The 21557-nt window shown below is 41.3% G+C and overlaps 2 protein-coding genes across 2 annotated transcripts in view; one reads left to right on the top strand and one right to left on the bottom strand.

Moving 5' to 3' along the window:
• coq10a (coenzyme Q10A) overlaps positions 1–5695 on the top strand; it is a 9856-nt gene extending 4161 nt beyond the window's left edge. The window contains exon 5 of the mRNA XM_037684682.1: positions 4489–5695. Coding sequence (XP_037540610.1) covers positions 4489–4656 — 168 coding nt within the window. The 3' untranslated portion in view covers positions 4657–5695. The remainder of the gene's footprint in view (positions 1–4488) is intronic.
• Positions 5696–13720: 8025 nt separating this feature from the next.
• cs (citrate synthase) overlaps positions 13721–21557 on the bottom strand; it is a 20219-nt gene continuing 12382 nt past the window's right edge. Inside the window, exons 8-11 of the mRNA XM_037684680.1 lie at positions 19473–19602; positions 16156–16257; positions 15727–15936; positions 13721–15646 (exon numbers count right to left, since the gene is read on the bottom strand). Of these exons, the coding sequence (XP_037540608.1) occupies positions 15476–15646; positions 15727–15936; positions 16156–16257; positions 19473–19602 (613 nt within the window). The 3' untranslated portion in view covers positions 13721–15475. The remainder of the gene's footprint in view (positions 15647–15726; positions 15937–16155; positions 16258–19472; positions 19603–21557) is intronic.

Genomic DNA, 21557 nt, shown 5'->3' with positions numbered 1-21557 from the left:
TTCACTCCCTGCATTACTCTTCACTCCCTGCATTACTCTTCACTCCCGTCATTACTCTTCACTCCCGGCATTACTCTTCACTCCCTGCATTACTCTTCATGCCCTGCGTCACTCTTCACTTCCCCCATCATTCTTCACGCTCAGCATTACTTACTCTTACTCTTCACAACTGGCGTTACTCTTCACTCCTTGTGTTACTCTTCACGTCTGACATTACTCTTCATGCCCGGCGTTACTCTTCACTCCCTGTGTCACTCTTCATGCCTGGCGTCACTCTTCACTCCCCCCGTCACTCTTCACATCCGGCGTTACTCTTTACGCCCAGTGCTACTTACTTTTACTCTTCAAGCCCAGTGGTACTGTTCTCTTCATGCCCTGCGTCACTCTTCACTCCCAGCGTCACTCCTCACACCTGGCGTTCTTTATTTCAGCACACTGTTCTTCTTTATGCAGGATGTTCTTGCTCCTAATTTTTCCAGAAAATTTCAAATGTTATAAAAGTCCTGCACAACTCACTTAATCCAGCACTTTTTAAAAAATGTAACTTTAATTAGTCAAAATTTTCCTGTGACTTGTTAAAATGAGTTTGCGATTCATGTCTTCAAACTTTTTAAAGGCTTAAAAAAAATGTTTTTTAAACTGTTTTTGTTGTCCTTTACTTACTTTCAGTTCAGTATTTTACCAATTTAAACATTTAGTTTAAACCACTTACAGTGCCTATAAAATGTATTCATCCCCTTGGATGTTTTAATAATAAATTCATCACAGTCAATATGAATGAGTCATTTTTTACAACGAGGCAAATTCAAAAACACTTACTCGATGTTCAGAACAGTTCTTGATGTTGGACGGGCTGCTGAGGACTTGAACTTAGCCTTCCACTCTAATTGACAATTATTCAGTTTTCTTCTACAGCATCATCCTCTTCGCTGCTCTCCCATAAAGCTCAGAACGGTAAAGAACTCAGGCAACAATTGTATCCACTTATTTATTTATTAAATACTTTTTATTGAATTGGATTATAAAAAAGACCAATTTAAAGTGACTATGACAGATTTAAGACAGCAACAAAAGCATAAAACATCCAAGAGGGTGAATAGTTTATATAGACACTCTGACCTTTGAATCACAAAGAATCAGAGTTGTGTTAGCACAAAACAGACGACTGGGAAAAGAGCCAGTTTTAAATTGGATCCTTACACTTTGTTAAATTGTACGAGTTGCAGTAGCTCAGTCGTCAGCTCTCATAATCCTGAGGCTGCAGGTTTGCATCAAGGTTGTAACAAAGTTTGACATACAGAATGAGTACAGTGTGTGTATATACTGTATGTATATGTGTATATATGTATGTGTGTGCATGTATGTATATATACATATATACCGGATTCCAAAAAAGTTGGGACACTAAACAAATTGTGAATAAAAACTGAATGCAATGATGTGGAGGTGCCAACATCTAATATTTTATTCAGAATAGAACACAAATCACAGATCAAAAGTTTAAACTGAGAGAATGTATCATTTTAAGGGAAAAATCTGTTGTTTCCAAATTTCACGGCGTCAACAAATCCCCAAAAAGTTGGGACAAGTCCATTTTTACCACTGTGTGGCATCCCCCCTTCTTCTTACAACACTCAACAGACGTCTGGGGACAGAGGAGACCAGTTTCTCAAGTTTAGAAATAGGAATGCTCTCCCATTCATGTCTAATACAGGCCTCTAACTGTTCAATTGTCTTGGGCCTTCTCTGTCGCACCTTCATCTTTATGATGCGCCAAATGTTCTCTATAGGTGAAAGATCTGGACTGCAGGCTGGCCATTTCAGTACCCGGATCCTTCTCCTACGTAGCCATGATGTTGTGATTGCTGCAGAATGTGGTCTGGCATTATCGTGTTGAAAAATGCAGGGTCTTCCCTGAAAGAGATGACGTCTGTTCTAGAACCTGAACATAGTTCTCTGCATTAATGGTGCCTTTCCAGACATGCAAGCTGCCCATGCCACAAGCGCTCATGCAACCCCATACCATCAGTGATGCAGGCTTCTGAACGGAGCGTTGATAACGACTTGGGCTATCCTAGTCCTCTCTGGTCCGGATGACATGGCGTCCCAGTGTTCCATAAAGAACTTCAAATCGTGACTCATCTGACCACAAACAGTCTTCCATTTTGCCACACTCCATTTTAAATGACCCCTGGCCCAGTGCAAACGTCTGAGCTTGTGGAGCTTGCTTAGAAATGGCTTCCTCTTTGCACTGTAGAGTTTCAGCTGGCAACAGCGGATGGCACGGTGGATTGTGTTTACTGACAATGCTTTCTGGAAGTATTCCTGAGCCCATTCTGTTATTTCCTTGACAGTGGCATTCCTGTTTGAGGTGCAGTGATGTTTAAGGGCCCGGAGATCACGAGCATCCAGTAGAGTTTTACGGCCTTGACCCTTACGCACAGCGATTGTTCCAGATACTCTAAATCTTTTGATGATGTTATGCACGGTTGATGATGATAACTTAAAAGTCTTTGCTATTTTACGCTGGGTAACACCATTCTGGTATTGCTGCACTATCTTTCTGCGCAACAATGGTGGAATTGGTGATCCTCTTACCATCTTGGCTTCTGAGAGACACTGACACTATGAGAAGCTCTTTTTATACCCAATCATGTTGTCACTGGACCTAATTAGTGTTAATTGGTCTTCCAGCTGTTCGTTATATGCTCAATTTCCTTTTTCCAGCCACTTATTGCTACTTGTCCCAACTTTTTTGGGATTTGTTGACACTGTGAAATTTTGAATCAACATATTTTTCCTTTAAAATGTTACATTTACTCAGATTAAACTTTTGATCTATCATCTATGTTATATTACGATTAAAATATTGACATTTGCCATCTCCACATCATTGCATTCAGTTTTTATTCACAATTTGTTATATATATACATATATATATATATATATATATATATACACACACACACACACTTAAGATACTGTTCATCTGCTGTACATGTTCTTATTTAGGCCTGGCACTTTGTTTTGTCCTCCATTTCTTCACATCCTTGTTCTTAAAGCACACTGTGTTTTCACGTTATGTTCTCACAGTCAGGCACAAGGACTGGTCAGAAAACGTAAAAACAAACTAAAAAATAACCTCAGCCAAAATCTAAAGAGAAACATCAGAAAGATCATCGGACAATCTGGAGAATTATTGATCATGATCTATCTAACCATAATCAATTATGAATCATGATCATGTTTAAAGATTACAAGAAAGTCTGGCTCTTTGAAATCAAAATTTAAATAAATAACTAGGTTTAAAATATTTGTAAAGTACTGTAACGTCTTCCAGACTATTAAGGGCAGAAGTAGTGTCTCCAATAATCACGGAAATTGCAGATAATCTTGTTGTCACTGTGTCTGTTTACATCAGAGCGATCGATAAGACATGTCAGACAAATGAAAACAATAAAAAAAGAAAAGTCCATTAGTTGGAGTAGAATGGACAAACTCTGCTTCTTGTAATAATAGATAATAAAGTGATGGTCATGCTTGCTCAAGATGAGAGTCTGTGATGAAGTTCAAGTTAAAGCAGTCTGCTCCTCAGATAAATAATAACTTGTTATTTTTATATATGAATGTTTCTGTTCAGTGCCCTGCGACGACTTCTGTTGCGACTTGGTTTATATAAATAAACTGAATTGAACTGAAATTGATGTGAGCAAAGCTAAAACAGTTTAAAATCAAAGTGGTCCTCAGACTGCTTCATACACACTGAAGCTCTTCAGGACTGAGTTTGACCGAGTGTTGGTGCTTTGGAGGTGTTGGGTCATGTTATGAAACTTCAGGTGCCGTCTTCATTAAACAGCTTCTTGTTTAGCCTAACAAGCCTGAGAGCTGATAAATTCACCAGAGTACCCTCGCCTCGAGGCGTTGCTGTGTCCTTTAAGAGGCAGGAGTCCTGAGTTTGTGCTCGTGTTAAGAGAAACCACAGTGAATTTGCTGATAACTCATGAAAATGAAGCAGACATGAAATTGTGTTCATCATAAGCAGAAGTCAGATGTGATCGTTGAAACAAACTGCAGGGCTTTCACCGCAGCCTCGGCAGGAACAGAGCTCTCATGTTTCTGTTGCATCTAATATGCATTTGAAACTTTGATGTTTTTGCAGTAATTTACATTCAAGTTTTTTTAGTTATAATACAAGATGACCCACCCTCAAAATTTTAATGAAAAAGAACAAAGATGAGCAATTTTCAAGTATCTGTAACAAATAATCAGCAACTACGTGTCACGAGTTTTATTAGGCCGTTGCTCCTTAATCATAAGCAACTTTCTGCACAGCTGTTGTTTTATTTTGGTTTTAATAAGTCGTGGTAACACACACCGCTGCCTGAAGGCTGACACTTCTACACTGAACACGTTCGTCTCCATCCAGACTGTCATGCTGTGCCACGTGTCACTCCTCTCTGTGATCCACCTCTGTCTTGATTTTACAGATCTCCTTTGAGTTCCGCTCCCTGCTCCACTCCCAGTTATCCAGCATGTTCTTCGATGAAGTCGTAAAGCAGAACGTCGCTGCGTTCGAGCGGCGAGCCTGCAAGTTGTACGGCCCAGAGACTCGAATCCCACGAGAGCTGATGTTTCACGAGGTTCATCAGACATGATCTTGGCGACCGCACGTCATCGTCTGGCCTTAAACCAACGTCTGTCCGCTCCATACACTCAGACCTGCATGTTGCAGCTTAGCCCCCCCCCCCCCCATCGACTCCTCCCTGCTGCAGACACACAAGGGACGTCTGCACCACAATGTTCAAATTCCTGCCTTCTCTCGTTCAGTCCGTCTACCTCCAGTTTAGTTATTACTCGTGCTCCACGGTGGTTCCACAGTAAACCATGACATCATATTACACGTGTAATATCGATTGTTGTTTTTTACATACGGGGGCTCTCGGAGCCGGACCTGTGCTCAGGTTTTCTGGCTGCAGGGCTCCCTCACCCATCAGCATGCTGCAACCAACAAACACACGTTTTGTTTGCCTTGCACCGTTTGTTCCTGCTTCAAGTGGACATTTTAATCTACCGTACGTCCAAATGTCGAGCTGCCGCAGCAAAGTTCTTCAACCTTTTAATTTATTTAGCAGTGAGTAGAAGGAGAGTGTGGGCTTGTTAGAGGTGCCATGTTTTGGGATGTTTGTGGTCACTGTGACAGTATTAGTTATTTCAAAAGGATAAAAGTAATTCTTTCTCCAACTGCATTCTGTCTTGACCAGAGAAACGTTGCTTTAACTCAGCTGCTGTGACGATTGTATTTTTTTTAAAATAAGGCCTTATTTTACGTCCCACCCTCAAACTGTCAGTCAACGTGCACAAAATGCTTGAATCCAATTGTTGGATTGCTGGAGTGACTGTGAAAGTACTTCGAATCAGGAAAAATCAAACTGTTGCATATTATCTCAGAAAACTGCAACTTTATATTTGATATTTTATTTTATAGATTTGTGAAGCTAAAGGTAAAAGAAGCTGTTTCACGTGACTTCCACTGAAGCTTTTTTTAATTTAAATCTAAAATCACACACTGTAGAAGACAAATGTAGATTCCCTGAGCTGATATAATTTTGTGATCCATCCTCTGGAGGTGATCAGGACCACGATGTTTTTATTTAAAAGATGCTGGTGAGCTGTAGAATAAAACATGACAAATTATTTATTGTCTGACGATTCATTGCCTGATTTGGACTCTAGAGCTGTGGTTTAAAATTTTAAAACGTGCACACAACCAACAAAGAGCCAAACACTCATTATTTAGTTTGGAACTCTCAGAGCAGGACTTTTGTTTTGATGGGACATATTTCACATTTAATAAACACAATATTTATTCTTTAGGCTCAGCGTTAAACACGATACTTTAAAGCAGGGGTGCCCAAACTTTTTCTGTGAAAGGGCCAAAATCACTGCAGGAGGAGGATCTCAATCTAAAATCTATCATGTTATCAGGCTGTGGGCCAAATGCAACAATATAATACATGAAATGCAAATACTTGAAGTAAAGTCCATTTATTTATTATACAGTTCTTTAACCTTCCATTCTGTATAAAGAACATTAGAACAGGCTGTGTTGGGGGGGGGGGGTCCTCCCCCAGAGAATTTTTAATAAAGTAGATACCATTTCCTGCATTTTGGTGTATTTTACAAAAGTTTATTACAGTAGATTAACGTGAAACAAAAGATGTAAACTCTGTAATTGAAATCTCTGACTGCAAAGCTGCAGCTCTGCAGGTAAGGGGCGTTCACTTCAGGACAGATTGAGGTCACTGATTGGTCAGTTGCTGACGTGCCTACTGGACTGATTGACAGGTGGCGTGACTCGTGAAAAAAAAAAAATAGATTTTACTTGTCCATTTGAGACTGTTGTCATTTGTTCCATATTCAATATTTTGGTGAATCTAAGGTTTGAGAACTGAGCTTTACAAGATCCTAATGATGGATTCTTAATTTTTCAGGGGTGCCAAGTTAAAATGTAGGGTGTTTGAGCACCCCACAAAAGAGGCTAAAATTGCCGCTGAAGCCAGTTCATATTTATAATTTAGGCTATTTTTAAACGCTGTATGTGTGATTTATATGTGTTTTAGTGCAGGATCATTTCTTACCTTACGAGTTGTTTAGAATATCCCACTCCACGGTCAGGTGCGCCTCCTCCCTGCTCCGCACCGTGGGACAACAAGTGCTGCTCTAAGTTTTTGGCCGCACTTAGAAAAAACTGACTAATATTTAGCTCTTCACTGGTTTAGAAAGTAGTTGCTCTCAATCCTCCTGCTCAGTTCAGAAAAGTGTCCTGGTCGCTTCAACATCACGTCAAACACTGACTGCAGACAAAGAGCTGTATGAGCCGAGATCATCGTCTCTTGTATGCAGAACAGATAACTCCTGCAGTGATTCACACATCAGCTTGTTCACCAAAGCACAGGAACTTATGCGTAGTGCAAAACGTTTGATTATACTGTGTGTGTGTGTGTGTGTATATATTTTTTTTTAATTGCCCATGACTTTGAACTTTAATGGGCAGAGATTTTTTAAGACTAGAAGCAGAAATGCAAAGTGACAGCTCTGATGTGATGTTAGGAAGCTCAAAATGAGTGTTTATGTAATTATTTTCAGTTTACATATCCAGAATAGGTTTCATTCGTTCAGTCGCTGCAGATGAACAGGTCTGTGCATGAGGTGCAAAATACAGTAACGATCTGAAGAAATTAATTCACGTCTATCTTGGAGAATGGGTCCTTGAGAGTATCCCTCATTGGTCATTTCAGTTAAACTTCTGGTCACATGATCACAGAGTGGGTGGAGTTATGGAAGGAAAATTGAAACCCTGAGCAGAAGTTTGGTACATGTGATGATCTGAGGCTTCACTCTGTAATGAGTGCTGGACAGCTGCATGAATCCCAGCATTAACAAAGGAAAATGTATTTCAATGACAGGAAGCTGTATGAAGATTGTCAAAATAAAGTATAGATTAATAAACTTAAAAAAAAATAATGCAGAAGTTGGTTACTCCGGCTGTGTAGTGTCGTTATGTTAGTCATTGGGTGAACTTTCCATTTAACATTAAAGTCAGAATGAATGAGTTGACACATTGATTCTTGATAGGACATTTTTTAGGACACTCATTCATTGTTGTAGTGGTCACGTAGGTACGTGCCACTAGTTGTAGTATGACAATATATGAGATATATATGCATACAATATTCACGAGTTCCTCATCTTTCTGGCTGTGTAATGTCGTGCATTGAATTTAACAGAAATGTAACGAGAGACGTTATTTATCTTTGACCCATCAAAATGAATGCGGTCATTTATTTTCAGAATCAAAGTTTAACATCAAACATTTACATTAATTTGGCAAAATATGAAAATAATAACAGACAAGTTTCACAGAAAATGAGCATCGATCACTCGGCGGTGATCAAGGACTTTGCTTCAGATATTCCTAAGATATCTGTACTGATTTTATGAGAAAGAGGAGAGTTTTAAGATGAAATGGAGATTTATCTTACAGAGAAATATGTGAGGGAATTAATCTGTTTGACCAGAAATTGCACGCTCCATCAGATATCAGCTTGCCCACGGTACACTTGGTCGAAAATAGAACCATCTACCTTGATGATGAAATCAGCGTCGGCGTAGGTTCCTTTCTGACTCTTTTCAGCGTCTCCGTGAGAACTACCAAACCCTCAGAGAGTCGTACGTGGTTTTCAAACAGAAATTATAATCCCAAAACGTCTCTGGATCATCCTGAATGCGTTTGCACCCAAGAACTCTGAACTCCTTTCATTCTTCAGAACTTCTCAGACTCTTAATTGTCAGCAACTCTGCCAGAACCGGGAAGTTGCCACATTTTTAATGGGTCGACTTCCGGGTCATTTGAGAGCTTTTTGATTGGTCGATGGACCAGAAATAGAGGTGTGGTTTGTGATGTAAGATGTTATCATAAGTCAAGGATTGTTTTCAACATACAGAAAAGATTATTGCAGACGACCAGACTTCGTGGAGTCTTACGCTGTTGTATCTTCTCAAATAGTAAAACATGACATTTCTTCTCAGTAAACATTTTAGTTGACCGAAAACCGACCTTTAACATACTTACATTACTTGGCTCATTTCAGACAGAGAATCAAGAAATGCATATTAACCTGATTTCTTCTTTGAATGAGGAATAAAAATCATTACTTACTGCTTATGTAAAATAAAAATGAGTAGTTCTTTCCAACCTGTAAGCATTGAATGGAACTAACACAATTTGATTATCAAACATTTGTAAAACAGTAATGATTATAGAGAATTGTCTTTTCTGCTTGATTAATTCAAGAAAGAAAGTCACCAGATGGCTCAGACTGTATTCAGATCAATGAAAATAACAGTCTCTGTCCATCTGATAGATTTGAGGTCATCAGGGTCAGATCAGGGTCAGATCAGGTTCACTACATTGTTTTGTACTCTTAGTATGTAGTACGCTCAACTACTACCACATCAAAATTTAGCACAATGTCCATAATACTGTAAAAATCAAATGGCTGAGCTGCAGCCATGTTGGAGTTTAACTTTTGTGATGGGATGAAAAGCATCTTTAGTGTTTGAGTTAAATTTGACCCCTCGGCTCAGAATAATCCTAAAACAATAAATTTCCAATTTATCAAAGTTCATGCTCAATAATCCAGGTAAAGAAATCCAACATAGTTCAGTCAGGTCATCTGGATGTTTTCTTTTTGTTGAGACATTTCGTCCTTTATCCAAAGGACTTCATCAGTCTGAGGAGCCACAAACTCAGTCCCACAAGCAGCAAACCGACAGAGTGGACCAACCAGCTTACTGGTGATAAGATGGTTTCTGGGGACTTGACTGAACTATGTTGGATCTTCTACCTGGATTATTGAGCATGGACTTTGACGTTTTGAACCACATCAGCCATGGCTGCCTCAGAGGAGTCGATAGGGGAGAGGGCAGGCCCCAGAAACCATCTTGTCACCATCAAACTGGTTGACCCACAATGTGGGTGTGCTGTTTGTGGGACTGAGTTTGTTTGTGGCTCCTCGGACTGATGAAGTTTTTTAATTTTTTTTATTCTACCTTTATACAGAAAAATCACATTGAGCCTAGAAGACTCATTTACAAGTGAGACCTGTTTGGACAAACAAAAAGAAGTGAAAGTGACACGTAGGATTTCGAGGCAAAAAAATTCCTATCAAACTTTCTTCTTGGCTGAGAAGAAAGACCCTGATGATGAAAAAAACACCGCGCACATAGAAGCACATGACGTAGACATTCTGCAGAGGGGGAGATGACGACAAGGGTCCTTTGGATGAAGGACAAAACGTTTCAACAAAAAAAGTAACCGTCCAGATGACCTGGCTGAACTCTGTTGGAATATCTAATATAGTTTTAATCTCCTAGCTAACGTTGATATTTATGTAAACACTATTTGTTTCATTCTTTGGCCTCGTAAACCTTTTCTTCTCACAGTATGCCCCTGGTGTTCAACAAAAAAACTGTTTAAATTCACTCGTTATGTCCTAAAACCATCTGGTTCCCCCTCGACTACTAAAGGAGGTTCTTCCTACTCTGGGCCCTTCTGTTCTTGCTATTGTGAATAGCAGTTTATCCTTAGGGGTGGTGCCAAAATTCTTTAAACATGCTGCTGTTCAACCTCTGCTGAAAAAGCCTAACCTTGACCCCTCAATCGTGTCCAACTTCCGGCCTGTCTCCAGACTCCCATTTGTTTCTAAACTACTAGAAAAAATAGTGAGTCCCAGTTGAAGTGCTTCCTAAAATGAATGTTTTTAACAACATCTTCCTATCCACAAACACCGGTGATCCTGTGCTGCTTGTCCTATTGGAACTTGCATCCGCTTTTGACACCATCGACCATGAGATCCTCATTTCTAGGTTGGAGCAGTGGGTGGGCATCAGGGGGTCAGCCCTCAAGTGGTTCAGATCCTACCTCGCTGATAGATCCTTTTGTGTCTCCATCAAAGATTTTAGTTCAGCAGCGCTTAAATGGGGGGTACCACAGGGGTTCATCCTCGATCCCCTTCTATTTTCTTTATACCTGCTGCCACTTGGTGCTATTTTCTGGAAACACAACATACCCTTTCACTTCTACACCGATGACTGTCAAATTTACTTCCCCCTAAGACACAATGGTACATGCTCTATTCACCCTCTGCTTGACTGCCTGGCTGACATCAGGGACTGGATGGCTTTAAATTTCTTAAATTTAAATGAGAAGAAGTCTCAAGTCATGTTGTTCCCTCCCAATGACACAATCATCAACCACTGCATCGACCTTTCCGCTCTAGCCCCATTGGAGAAACAAAGAGTCACTAATCTGTGAGTGATAATGGACCCTTCCTTGAAACTTAACAATCATGTAAACATGATTGTTAAATCATGCTTCTTCTAGCTGAGGCGGCTGTCTAAACTGAAGCCCATATTGTCCAAAAATAACCTGGAGACAGTAATACATGCATTCATAACATCCAGGCTCTATTACTGCAACTCGCTCCTGTTTGGTATCAGTCAGACCTCCATTGCACGACTACAACTGGTCCAGAATGCAGCAGCCCAATTTTTAACCAGTACAGGCAAAAGAGAACACATTACACCAGTTTTGGCCTCACTGCACTGGTTACCGGTTCACTTTTGTATCCAGTTCAAAATACTCCTGTATGTCAATAAATCACTGAACAGCTCTGCACCCTCCTATCTCTCTGATTTGCTACAACCGTATGTCCCACCACGTTCTCTGAGGTCAGTGGACCAGTTGCTCCTCACAGTTCCAGGAACTCGTCTTAAGTGCAGAGGTGGCAGGGCCTTCTCTGTAGCAGGACCAAGACTTTGGAACGAGTTCTGCTTGTCAGACAGGCCCCCTCCCTCACAGTTTTTTAAATCCCCCTTAACAACCCACTACTATTCCCTGGCTTTCAACACTGTACGATTTGTGTTGATCCTGTATGCATCACACTGTGTTAGTCATTATGTTATTTGCTATTATTTTGTTTCTATATTTTGATTTTACATTGTTATGTGTTGCTGTGTGCTTTGCCTGTTTGTTTCTGTTTGTACAGCACTTTGGTTGGTCCCGTCACTGTTTGAAATGCTTTATAAATAAAATGGTATGGTAAAATGAAGTTAATAGTCCTCTATTATCTGAGTTGAATATTTGAACACAATCAAAAAACGGCTTTAAAAAAAGAAAACTTAACATTAACTATTGTGACAACAAAGTCCATGATCAATAATCCAGGTATACAATCCAACATTTTTCAGTCGATCCGGAAGACTTCATCAGTCAAGGAAACACACAACAAAACTGATTCTTCCCCCAACAGCTTATGGTTTGTACAACTTATCGTTTTCAACCAGTTTGACATGACTGTCAACAAGGAAGAGGGTTGGCAATGGAGGAGGGGGCGTGACAAAGAGGCCAGCTTAGCACCAACATAACTGGTTTGTTCCACTTTGGAGTAAGCAAGCTGTTGGGGGAAGAATCAGTTTTGTGTTGTGCGTTTCCTTGACTGATGAAGCCTTCTGGATCGAAGGTGAAACGTTTCAGCACAAAAAAAAAGAAACTGTCCAGATGACCTGACTGAAAAGTGTTGGATTAAATATTGTGACTAACTGACCTGTAAACATCTGTTGGAGGAAAAAGTCCTTTTTTTGTTCTAAAAATATATTTTACTATGAATAAGTACAATTTGCAAATACTAAACCTTAAACACTGAAAACCAGTATGGGGTGTGTGTGTTGTGTGTGGGGGGGGGGGGGGGGGACATGCTTGAGTCAGTGTATGGGATTGTTCTGGTGGACTTCTTGCTTGCAGGAGTCTCATGCCTGTGCCAGCTGTTGCTGGTTTCTACATCCTGGTTGGAAAGGCAGGACTAGCATCCCCCCCCCCACCCCCCAGCCAGCACGGTCCCTCCTGCAGGATGCTGGTGCGCTTCTTTTGTCCTACGACTGCCAAACACCTCCCCCAGTCAGGTTTATTACAAGCAGGAACTCCTCAAAAAATAGTGAACAGCTCTGATGTTTTGAGCACATTAGTCCTGGTGAGTCTGACGCTGTTGGTCTTCATGACCATGAAATGTTACCTGATCTGGATCTGAAGACCTCATTTTAAACATCCGTCTCGCTCGTCATCACATACATCTTCCTCAGTTCTGTCTTCAGACTCGGTCATGACCAAAATGATCGATAAGGCTTGAGAGAACTTCCTGCTCACGCTGACTGAAAGTCAGAACGCACACGAGTCATTTACAGAAGTCTGAGTCAAATGTATCGATATTCTGCAAGAAAGTTGGTGCTCGGTCCTGTGGCGTCGGTGGTGGGAGGACGGAGCATATCTGAGCAGGAACACCACAAACACCACGTTTTAAATTTGATTCACTTTCAGAATTGACTAAAATAAAAATTCTTGTGTTAAAATTGTTCTGATGTCATGAAGTCTTGCTCCATTAAAAAGCTAATTGTTTTTACATACCTGCACTAAAAAGGGTCAGTTTGACCTGAACACAAGGGTGAATGTTGCTCAGCTGTGGCGGCCATCTTGAATAAGACTGACTTCAAAAGCTTATCAGTTGTAAATGATCACCCAAATGATTCCTTTAAACTAGTTGTATTTTAAAGTTTAAAGAGAAAACAGGTGCCACTTGTTTTTACAAATGTTGTACAGTGTACTTCATTTATATGGTTTCCATCAACTACCCATAATGCCTCACCACCACCATCAGCAGATACTGACGTCCTTTCAGGACCGAGGTTTCTTTGTTGCAGCAGTGGAGAGGGACACAGCTGACCAGCCCGAAACCAGAGTGGGGCCGAGGAATGTGGGACAGTTATTAATAACGGTGCATGTGAGCGGTGCAGATCTTTTCAGGACCAGGACGATCCAGAACTTAATAAAGCACCAAACTTTATAAGAAAATGCAGCAAGCGATCCAAGGTCCTGTCTTGAGTTTTACAATAAAAAAACCCACAGGATTTCATGAATTAATGTGTCTGAAGCTGTACGTTTCCAAAGAATTCATCTTTATTTAAACAAAAGCATTGTTTTAGGTTTCTGTCGTGATGTAGGAAACATGACAGAGCCCTGATTAGAGACATGAGACTGACCTCGGAGTAAGATGACGATTACAATTAAAATAAACTTCAATCAAAAGAAAAATGCCAAAACAATTGTTAATAAAAACCTTTTATTCTTCAGTTTGTTGGGTTTAGCAATGACTTCTCTTTAAGCTTCCCTTGCCCACTTGACCCATCCAGCTCTATCCCCCAAGTGTCTCTTCTAAGAAACCATCTGCATTTAATTTCCTCCGTTACATACGACCTTTATGACCCTCTACGATCAAAATAACCCTCTTCATCAACCACCAGACACATGGAAGAACGCAGCAAAACACTGATGCTTATAAACCCTGAAAATAAAAGAGTATCGTACGACACAAAGAAGCAAACATTTGTGTGAACTACTCGCTACCACGGCGAAAGATTTGTTCGGGGGAGAAACAAACACAAATAATGCCAGAACATAAACTTCACAGACATGGAGTGTAGAGCCCAGAACCCAAGAGCAAGCTTGAACATTCGAGAGAAATAAGAAACAGCACCAGCTAAGCTCAGAGACCGTATGTACAAGAAGCTGCAGTTTTCTGTTTGTTCTTCAGTCTGAACATCACAGACTGGACACATCGTTGGTAAACTGTGGTACTCGCTGTGGTTTTTACACGTACAGAGCGCATACATTCAAGCTATACATATATATATATACCTATGTACACAAATTATAAATCCATCCACCCAGCTTTACCGCTTCAAATTATAAATAAAACCACGAGAACCCCAAAACGGAAGTATTTTTTACTAATTGAAACTGAACATCTTTGTAGACCAGTACACAGTCAGTCTAGAAAAGTTAAACGAGGAATCCAATTAAGCAAGTGCTCATTCTGGAGTAATGATGTCTAAAGCGCTTTCCTGTGGAGATGAACTCCCCGACTAAAACACGACGAGGACAACTACGGAGCCTCCTCTGACACTTTTTATTCAAGCTTGCTCTTAAAGATTCACAGCGGGCTGCCAATTACAACACCTTGTACTCAAATGTAACTTACTGTTCACTATTCGTCATTTCCTACGATTCTTAAGACCCTTAAAGCAGAGCGTCTTTAAAATTAGAACAGCTAAAGAAAAAAAACAAGTTATTTTGATCATAGAAGTAATCACGGTCTCTTAAAACAAGAAAAAATTACAAGTGGAGGAGAAAGAAGAGATTAAAGATTTAAAGGGGCAGCATCTTTTAACTGACTCATAATATGGATTTATTTTTTTACTGTGTTACTGTGTCCTGTTAGTTTTGGAAACGGAGTGTTCATATGTGGGAGTCAATCAGGATGGGATGAAATAATTGCATAGAAGAAAAATAAAGTCCATTTTTATTAGGCGCTCGTTTACTAACAGGAAAAACAACTGGAATTAGCCTGAAGCTGAAAATATTGAACGATGTGTGGAAGCCAATCATTAAACAAATATTTAGGATGTGTGGTTCCTCCACACGAGTCATAGCTCAGTCTCTGCACTCAGTGAGAAGCACGCAGGCAGTGCTCAGGGGAAACCTTAGAGATGCTCGTGCACTTGGATCGAACATGGTTTGAGCCTAATTGAAGTTACATGTATGAAGTTTGAACCCTTCATGTTCCAAAGACGTCTAAACATGATGGGACAACTCTTCTGCGGTTACCTAAACACACGTCAACACTACAGCTGGGACATTTAAAAGGTCCTTCTTTTGTGAAATAACATTAAAAGTGTACTGTCTCTTTGAATCCCATTCAATCCCTGGGCTTGGGAACAAGAGGGTCAGATGATGTCTGCTTTGCATTTTCTCCACATCCTCTCACCCGTCACGCAAACCCCCAGCTCCTTGGAGGAGGCGCTTCAGCCAGACTTGGCTCCGACCAGCGTCATCAGTCCGTCTGTGCTCATGGATTTGGGGCGCTCCAGTGGGAATCCCAGAGCTCTGCTCCACACCAGCTGAGCGAGAACGCCGAGAGCACGAGACACGCCGAAGAGGACGGTGTAGTAGTTCATCTCTGTCATTCCATAGTACTGTACACAAGGTGGAGACACAGTCAGGGCTGAGCACGTCTGTTCCTGCACGACCAACGGCTTGAAATCACGCAGCTCACCTGCAGCAGCACTCCACTGTGGGCGTCCACGTTGGGCCAGGGGTTCTTGGCTTTACCCTGCTCCAGGAGCACGTTCGGGACAATCTTGTAAAGCTGGGCAACCAACTTAAACATGGGGTCATTGGGCAGATGCTTCAGAGCAAACTCGCGCTGGCAGGTATAGCGTGGGTCGGTCTTCCTCAGGACAGCATGGCCGTAGCCTGGAACCACCTGCAGCCAGGACAGCAAACACGTCTTTATATGAATACGTCCTTTATACCAACGTGTCTTTGTACACTGCTAAAAATGCTACATTTATGGCTGTTTGAAACATTAAGGGCTTATAAACAGTGATAATAGTAATGGAAATGGCTTATTGTTATTTACTGAATGTCAGAGCAAAACAACCTCATGATGACGACCACAGCTGTGAATGTGCTGCGTCCTTACCCTTCCAGACTTCAGCGTGTTCCAGATATAATCCCTCATCCTTTCATCAGACACCTCTCCTCCCAGCTCCTTCTGCAGGGCAGTCAGCCACACCAGCACTTCCTGTACGATACCACATCAAGTTTTCATTGAAAACGCAGCACAGTAAAAACAAGTTTAGCTAACGCTGCTGAGGACATTCAGTGTAGCTGCCCAGAAATTCAAATGTCACAAGTGTTTCTGAAAACAGGACGTTTAGCTGTCAGCTGAACTGATGAGCTCCGTTTGAGGACAAATAAGGACACCAAGAATAAAAACGTGAAGGACTCAGAGTTTAATGATTTAAGGCAAAATGAGATAATGTTGAAAACTATGCTTTTGGAGATCGAGTAATCAAAAGCTAAATCAACACAAAGATCTATGATAGAAGTTTTGTAATAACTTCATACTCCATCATAGGTTTTGATGAAGCTAATTCTTTAAGCACACGAACTTACTACACATCAATAAGTTCTCAACGTTCTTCACAGTTCAGGTTCACCACAGAAGAATTATGAAAGCTCTTAACGCTTTAGACAACAATTCGTGTGGGTTTGAGACTTTTATTGTGAAGGACTGAAGGAAGTTCAACGAGTCCTGCTGCTGCAGGAGAAATAAACTTTACTCAAGACAAGTCTTAAACTGTTTTCTCTCAACATTTCAACTTTACACTGAAATTCTACTGACTTTTCCCCCCCAGTGGAACTGTACTTACAAAACATTTTGATCTACACGCTGATACTCTGAAGTGAACAAAACTCCTCATGCACTGCCCTTTTCTTCTAAGTGTCCCTAATGCGCTGCTATAGTTTGACTGTATTCACTGTGACATACAGTGAGGAAAATAAGTATTTGAACACCCTGTGACTTTGCAAGTTCTCCCACTTAGAAATCATGGAGGGGTTTGAAATCTTCATCTTAGGTTCATGTCCACCGTGAGAGACATGATCTAAAAAAACAAACAAACATTTTTTTTAAAATCCAGAAACCACAATGTATGATTTTGAAAATAATTTATTTGTGTGTTACTGCTGCAAATAAGTATTTGAACACCTGTCAATCAGCAACAATTCTTGCCCTCAAACACCTGTTAGTCCACCTCCACTTAGTATTCTAAATAAGAAGCACCTGTTCAAGGTCGATAGCTGCATTTAACGACCTTGATATATGCATATATGAATTTGGAGGTTGTTAGGTTGATTACATGAATACGTAGGCATTCTTACTGTATTTTGATTGATAAATTGTATGTATTTTATTTTTTCTTCTTCTTTCGGCTGCTCCCTGCGTTAGGGGTCACCACAGCGAACAACAGTGAAGACTTGGCAGTTATTTTTTACGCCGCATGTCCTTCCTGACGCAACCACAGACACCGAGCTACCACAGCCCTCTGTGTGGAGCAGAGAGCTGCTGTCTAGGACACCCGGAGGAGCAGATGGTGGGGGTTAAGGGCCTTGCTCAAGGGCCCAGAGTGGGACGAATGAGGGTGGAGGCAGGTGTGGGCGCTTCACCTACCCCACCCACATTTTTGATGTTGTCGGTATCGGGGCTTGAACCGGCGATCTTCCGATCACAGGCCCACCTTCTCGAACCTCTGCGCCACCACTCCCCTTATTTTAATGCATAGAAATGCCCAACCAGGGACTGGAGTTGTGAATTAGCTATAGCTATAAACTCTTTGTGCAACGCATCAGTCACAGACTTGTTCTGTTCTACGTTTGTGTGCACTGTCCCTGTCAAATTAACTAACTAACACAAAGACACCTGTCCACCCCACACAATCAGTAAGACTCCAACTACTAACATGGCTAAGACCAAAGATCTGTCCAAAGACACCAGAGACAAAATTGTAGACCTCCACAAGTCTGGAAAAAGCTACGGGGCAATTTCCAAGCAGCTTGGTGAAAAAGATCAACTGTTGGAGCACTTATTAGAAATTGGAAGAAGCTAAACATGACTGTCAATCTTCCTCCGACTGGGGCTCCATGCAAGATCTCACCTCGTGGCGTATCAATGATCCTAAGAAAGGTGAGGAATCAGCCCAGAACTACACGGGAGGAGGTGGTCCATGAACTGAAGAGAGCTGGCACCACTGTTTCCAAGGTTACTGTGGGTAATACACCAAGACGTCATAGTTTAAAATCACGCATGGCACAGAAGGTTCCCCTGCTTAAATCAGCACACGTCCAGGCCCGTGTTAAGTTTGCCCATGACCATTTGGATGATCCAGAGGAGTCATGGGAGAAAGTTCTGTGGTCAGATGAGACCAAAATAGAATTTTTTTGGTCTTAATTCCACTCGACGTGTTTGGAGGACAAAGAATAAGGAGTACCATCCCAAAAACACCATCCCTACTGTGAAGCATGGGGGTGGAAGCATCATGCTTTGGAGTGTTTTTCTGCACATGGGACAGGACGACTGCACTGTATTAAGGAGAGGATGACCGGGGCCATGTATTGTGAGATGTTGGGGAACAACCTCCTTCCCTCAGTCAGAGCATTGAAGATGAGTCATGGCTGGGTCTTTCAACATGAGAATGACCCGAAGCACACAGCCAGGAGAACCAAGGAGTGGCTCCGTAAGAAGCATATCAAGATTCTAGAGTGACCTAACCAGTCTCCAGATCTAAACCCTATAGAAAATATTTGGAGGGAGCTCAAACTCCGTGTTTCTCAGCAACAGCCCAGAAACCTGGCTGAGCTAGAGAAGATCTGTGGAGGAATGGACCAAAATCTCTGCTGCAGTGAACCTGGTGAAATACTACAGGAAACCTTTGACCTCTGTAACTACAAACAAAGGCTACTGTACCAAATATTAACACTGATTTTCACAGGTGTTCAAATACTTATTTGCAGCAGTAACACAAATAAATAATTTTAAAAAGCTTACATTGTGATTTCCGGATTTTTATTTCTTTAGATTATGTCTCTCACAGTGGACATGCACCTAAGATGAACGTTTCAGACCCCTCCATGATTTCTAAGTGGGAGAACTTGCAAAGTCGCAGGGTGTTCAAATACTTATTTTCCTCACTGCAACTCCAATTCTATTTTTCTTTTTTTACATTTTAGAGAGAACACGACCCAGTCTATTTCCTATAACAAGAAAAAAAAAAAAGGTGCAAAAAAACATAATTGTTGCAATATATCCAGAAAAAACAAAAACACAAAACATTTATTTGGAGAATTAAAATCCATCTTCTTAAAGGTCTTGTACAATAAGCATACAAGGAAGTTATTAGTTAATTCTGATTCACTAATAATTGACATCGATATCTGGCTGAGAAGCTGTGGACAAACCTGATTGGCCAGGCCGTGCAGAGGACCAGCCAGACCATTCATGGCAGCACTGAAGGACAGGTAGGGGTCGGACAGGGCACTCCCCACCAGGTGACTGGTGTGGGCACTGACGTTGCCTCCTTCATGATCACTACAATATTATAGAAGAGAAACAAAACTTTTTAGACAATAATCACCAATCAAACACAGTAGCTTAGCTTTTATTCTAACTCCCTGCAACAAGTCTAAAATGTCCAGTTCTTTGGTGCTTACACTAATAAGTACAAAGTTGTGCTGGACACTGAAGAAATGTCTCGTTTTAAACTCTGTGAACATGATTGTGCTTTTAGTGAATCAATATTTGACCAAGTTCAATGTGACATAAATGAACAATCATTATGTTGGTTCTGCTGTGTTACTTTCACTGTGATCATCGTACTGGACTCAAAGCATTATGGGAAAAAATGGTCAGAGGACACAAATTTAAGAAAATAAATCATGGGAGCGTCGACGTGTAAGAAGCATCAACGGTGGCTCTCCTGGGATGTGAAATTTTATCCTTTTTTTGCATGACTTTTTGAAACTTCTTCGACACCTATGGTTAATATGAACTTCCTGGAGTCACCTGGGCCTAATTCAGTATTGTAAACTCCTGGAACCATGGCAAGCCGAGGGAACTCCGTCGCCTCCAAGGTAGGCCACAGTGGACTCTGCGGGCCCCGAGCATCCAAAGCCAATTCCAACCCCGATGCTAATAAATGTTTGCTGGCACACATGAAGGCGTTGCTGGAGGGACTGCGCTCCAACCTCCTGAGTACATTTGACAAAATGGTGGCTAGAAGAGTGGAGAGAAATCATGTCTGCCCTCGCCTCGCTGGAAGCTGAAGTCGTGACGCATGGACTGATTATTGCTGATCTTGAACACGTAGCTAATGAGCAGAGCGACAGGCTAACTAGCTTGGAAGCTAAAGTAGCTTTGCTCATGGGCATGATGGACTCTTTGTCAAAGAAATGTGAGGACCTGGAAGGGCGCTCTAGAATGAATAATGTATGAGTGATTGGTGTCCCCGAGGGATCCGAGGGCGCCCAACCGATGGAGTTCATAGCCACTTTATTACAGAAGTTGTTGGGACCGAAAAAAAGAACAATATTGGACCGGGCCCATAGAATCCTTTGGCCAAGACCTGTTGATGGGGAATTGCCACGTCCATTCGTCGTTAGAGTAAACATGCTCCAGCAACGTAACGAGATTTTGAGAAGAGCTGAGGAGAGATCTTCCCAGATTTTACCACCGCTGTGGCGAAGAAACGTGCATCCTTTATTGGAGTCAAGAAGGAGCTGCACTCCTGCCTGGATGTTAAATTTGGCCTTTTATACCCAGCCATTCTGCGAATAACTTTGCCAGATGGACAGGTTTGGAAATTTGAGGAGGCGTCCGATGCCATGGACTTTGTGGAGAAGAAACTGAAGAAAAAAAACGGAGTCCCAGAGTCTGTTTAAGAACTGGTTTGTAATGGTGGGACTCATGACTGCCAGACTTGTTTTTGTTTTGTACTGGGGCTAGTGTGTACTGTGGACTTCTTAGTCAGAGATGACTTTACATCTCCTCACTGTGGTCCTATAACAATAACGCTATTATACTGTTAAAATGTTAGAGGACTGGTAGCCATGGTTGTTTTTTCCTTTTAACATGGTGACTCTTTGTTAAGAAAAAAGTAAAAAGGGTGTCTTTACTTTGTTGTAATACTGTTGAGATACAATCTTTCAAATTACTATTTATCACATTCCACATGGAGAGTTTTTTGCTTTTTGTAGTATTTAGACTTCTTTTAGGGCCTTTTGAAGGTCACGTTATGGGTGTTTTTGCTTGGGATGGGGGGTTTCGCACATCACGTTTGGGGGGATGCTTCTGCGAAGTGTTCAGTGTGTTTTTTGGGTGGGGGGGGGGGGGGGGGGGTTCATGTTGGTTTTTAAGTTGCAGCACCTTCATCTCCCTTTTGTACTTTGTTCTTTACCCGCCTTATTTGTCAACTCAATGTTCAGATTGCTTGTTACCTTTTTAATTCTGTTGTGTCTCCATTTCTGATGTGTGTGTGTGTGTGTGTG

This window comes from Nematolebias whitei, chromosome 11 (assembly GCF_014905685.2).
Source record: "Nematolebias whitei isolate Nwh7 chromosome 11, NemWhi1, whole genome shotgun sequence".
Classification (NCBI taxonomy): domain Eukaryota; kingdom Metazoa; phylum Chordata; class Actinopteri; order Cyprinodontiformes; family Rivulidae; genus Nematolebias; species Nematolebias whitei.
The sequence above is the reverse complement of the archived record's forward strand: the minus strand, read 5'-3'. Positions and strand labels throughout refer to the sequence as shown.